This window comes from Notothenia coriiceps, unplaced genomic scaffold (genome assembly GCF_000735185.1).
Source record: "Notothenia coriiceps isolate Sejong01 unplaced genomic scaffold, NC01 NC01_scaffold00007347, whole genome shotgun sequence".
Taxonomy (NCBI): Eukaryota; Metazoa; Chordata; class Actinopteri; order Perciformes; family Nototheniidae; genus Notothenia; species Notothenia coriiceps.
In genome coordinates, this window is record NW_011340048.1 from 1 (window position 1) to 3,371 (window position 3,371).

At 40.4% G+C, this 3,371-nt stretch overlaps 1 protein-coding gene across 1 annotated transcript; it reads left to right on the forward strand.

The window, feature by feature from the left end:
• Nucleotides 1-2,461: 2,461 nt before the first annotated feature.
• Nucleotides 2,462-3,129, forward strand: LOC104943989 (urotensin-2 receptor; the record flags this gene model as incomplete). The annotated part of the gene is made up of 1 exon (XM_010769455.1): nucleotides 2,462-3,129. A coding segment is annotated over exon 1 (668 nt), but the record flags the coding sequence as incomplete, so codon positions are not given.
• Between the last annotated feature and the right edge of the window lie 242 nt (nucleotides 3,130-3,371).

Here is a 3,371-nt window from a genome sequence, read left to right on the forward strand (position 1 = left end):
TTGAGTAAAAGTAGAAGTACTCAGATCGTGTACTTGAGTAATAGTAGAAGTACTCAGATCTTGCACTTGAGTAAAAGTAGAAGTACTCAGATCTTGTACTTGAGTAAAAGTAGAAGTACTCAGATCTTGTACTTGAGTAAAAGTAGAAGTACTCAGATCTTGTACTTGAGTAAAAGTAGAAGTACTCAGATCGTGTACTTGAGTAATAGTAGAAGTACTCAGATCTTGTACTTGAGTAAAAGTAGAAGTACCAGAGTGTAGGAATACTCTGTTACAGTAAAAGTCCTGCATTCAAAATGTTCCTCAAGTGAAAGTAGAAAAGTATTCTCATCAAAATATAGTGAAAGTAGAGACAGTAAAAGTAGTCATTGTGCAGATTGGTCCATTTCAGAATAATATATATGATATGTTTTATAATGATTGATCATGAAAGTGTTCTCAAAGCTGGTAAAGCTGCAGCTAGTTTGAATGACTTTGTATACTGCAGGGTAGCTTGTGTACTTAAAGTTGAATACTTTTCTGATGATTAATGCTGTATTTTATTACTTTATTTTTATGAAAACCTTTGATAGAAAAGTAATCTAAAATATGTAATGTATTAAAATGTATATATTGTAACTGTATATTCACTATTCCATATATTTATAATGTTGTCTGTGAACTGGTCTTCTGATCTGAAGCCGCAGCATGTATCTGACACACAGAGTATTTCTAGAGTGATGTGAATGATATTTCGTTATTGCTGGCATTTGAAACTCATCTTTGCATCAAATGATAATCATCTTGAATCATTTCAGGTGATTTTCCTGCAGCACAATCATGATAGTGTTGAGCTGGAGGCACAAAGAGAGGCCATCAGCTGCAGAATCAGGAGCTCTCGCCGTCTATAGGGTGAGAAAAGATTCATTATGCAAGTTCAATGCGTCCTTATCGGTCTCATTTGCACCAAGGAACTGGAGAATCAGGTGAAACGCTGTCAGCTCAAATGTGTTTTTATGCAGAGAAATGTTGAGATTTCCGGCTGTTTTGCTTCCAGAGCGTTTCGTCTTATACATTAATGGCAAAAAACATCAAAAATACACATTTAGGAGTTTATATTACTGACTTTGTGTCTGCAGATTAGTCCTAAATTGATCCTTACATAACGCCTCATTTGCATATTTTAACATAACGTAAAAAGTTCTTACAGCTTCACAAAGTTCACAGATGCACATTTCCCGGATGATATGCTAATTAGCACAATGAGATAATGCCTCCTTTTCTTAATTAGACATACTGTTTCAGAAATCTTGCAATACAATAAAAAATTGTTTTAATGTCAGTAATGCACTTGGGAAGTTTTATGATGATAGCTATTATTTTAAATGTTTACCCCATTCACCTGCAGTGTGATTAATGGAAATCTGTGCGCATATAAAATGACATAAAGCCTCATTTATAGATGTAAACATACTATTTTAGAAAACTTGCAATACAAAAAATATTCGATCTTATATAAGTGATACACTGAGGAAGTTTCATAGTGATATGTAAAAGTTAAAATGATTGTCTCTCCTTCATTAATGCAGATCTGTCGTAAAGTGACCTGACGTCGGTTTGACGTTTATTCTGCTCCTGCTGTGCCTCACGTGCAGCCTTAGTGCTCACCAAACGTTTGTTTATTTCATAATCACATCTCTCCAAACCCCCTGCTCACATATTCCTTGCAGCTTTACCATATTTACAGCTGCTACACTTCTGTCCCGGATGATGATGCAAATGTACGCATATTTAATGAGATGAGGCCTCATTTGCATAATTAGACATTAGAGAAATTAGAGGGAAACATTTCAGACAACTTGCAAAATGAAACATTATTGTTCTGATGTCAGTAGTGAAGGGGGGAAGTTTCATGGTGATATATGTTTGTTTAAATGTTTACCCTATTCACATGTAGTGTGATTTATGCTAATCTGTGCGTAAAAGTGATTTGATTGGTTGTGTATTTCCCCAGTTTATTTTGTTCCTGCATCAGGGACATGCATGAACAAAATAACTGTCTCATTATCAGTAATGACCTGGGTACGTTTCATCGTGATATCTATTAGTTAAATTGTGTGTTTCCCCCTTAATGAATCCAGAGCTGTGCGTAAAAGTGACTTGGACGTTTATTTTGTTCGTGCTGTGCCATCAGGTGCCCCAAACTTTTATCTTATTTAATTCCCTTCCCTCTCCTTTATGTTTAATTCCTTGCAGCTTCACTTGAGAGACGGTCAAATATCTTTCAATATATCTTATTTGTTTTGTTTTGATATATAAAACATCCTCAGTGTGAGAGTTACAGCAGTGACGTCAGGAGAAAAGCGCAGCAGAGAGCAAGCAGCGAGACACAACCTGTGCCCGTGCGCATCTTTTACCCAAAACTTCCCGTACACAGAGCGCAGGAAGATAAGGAGAGAGACTGGAGAGAGACTCTGCAGCCATGAACAACAGCACATCCGGGACTCACGCGGATCCGGACCTGCTGATCACCTCCACCTTCGGGACGCTGCTCTCCCTCGTGTACATCATCGGGGTGGCGGGGAACGTGTACACGCTCGTGGTGATGTGCCACTCGATCCGCTTCGCCACCGCCATGTACATCTCCATCATCAACCTGGCGCTCGCGGACCTGCTGTACCTCTCCACCATCCCCTTCGTGGTGGTCACATACTTCCTGAAGGACTGGTACTTCGGGGACGTGGGGTGTCGCGTGCTGCTGAGCCTGGACCTGCTCACCATGCACGCGAGCATCTTTACGCTCACGGTGATGTGCACGGAGCGCTACCTGTCCGTCACCAAGCCTCTAGACACCGTGAGGAGGTCTAAGAGCTACAGGAAGGCTCTCGCGTGGGGGGTTTGGCTGCTGTCCCTCTTCCTGTCCGTGCCCATGATGGTGATGGTGTCGCAGACCCAGCAGCGCGTGCTCGGGGGGGGCGTGAAGCGGATCTGCGCGCCCACTCTGGCCCCCCTGGCTTACAAAGTGTACGTCACGGTGCTGTTTGGCACCAGCATCATGGCCCCGGGACTCATCATCGGATACCTGTACGTGAAGCTGGCGCGCACTTATCTGGAGTCCACGCGCAACCCGGTGATCGACAGAGTCCAGAGGTGGGAAGTTACTCTTGTACTGTACTTAAGTGCCATTGTTAAGGTACTTACTGTACTTTGGTATTAGTGTTAATAGCCACATCATAGACTCTATGCATTACATTAATGCACACAATGTACACAATATGTTTTCTTTTTTTATTACTGCTCAATTTTATTCCATATTTTATAAATACTGCTATATTTTACTATTTTATTTTATTTTTGAATGTTATTATAGTTTTCTTAAAATAGTTTTCTAT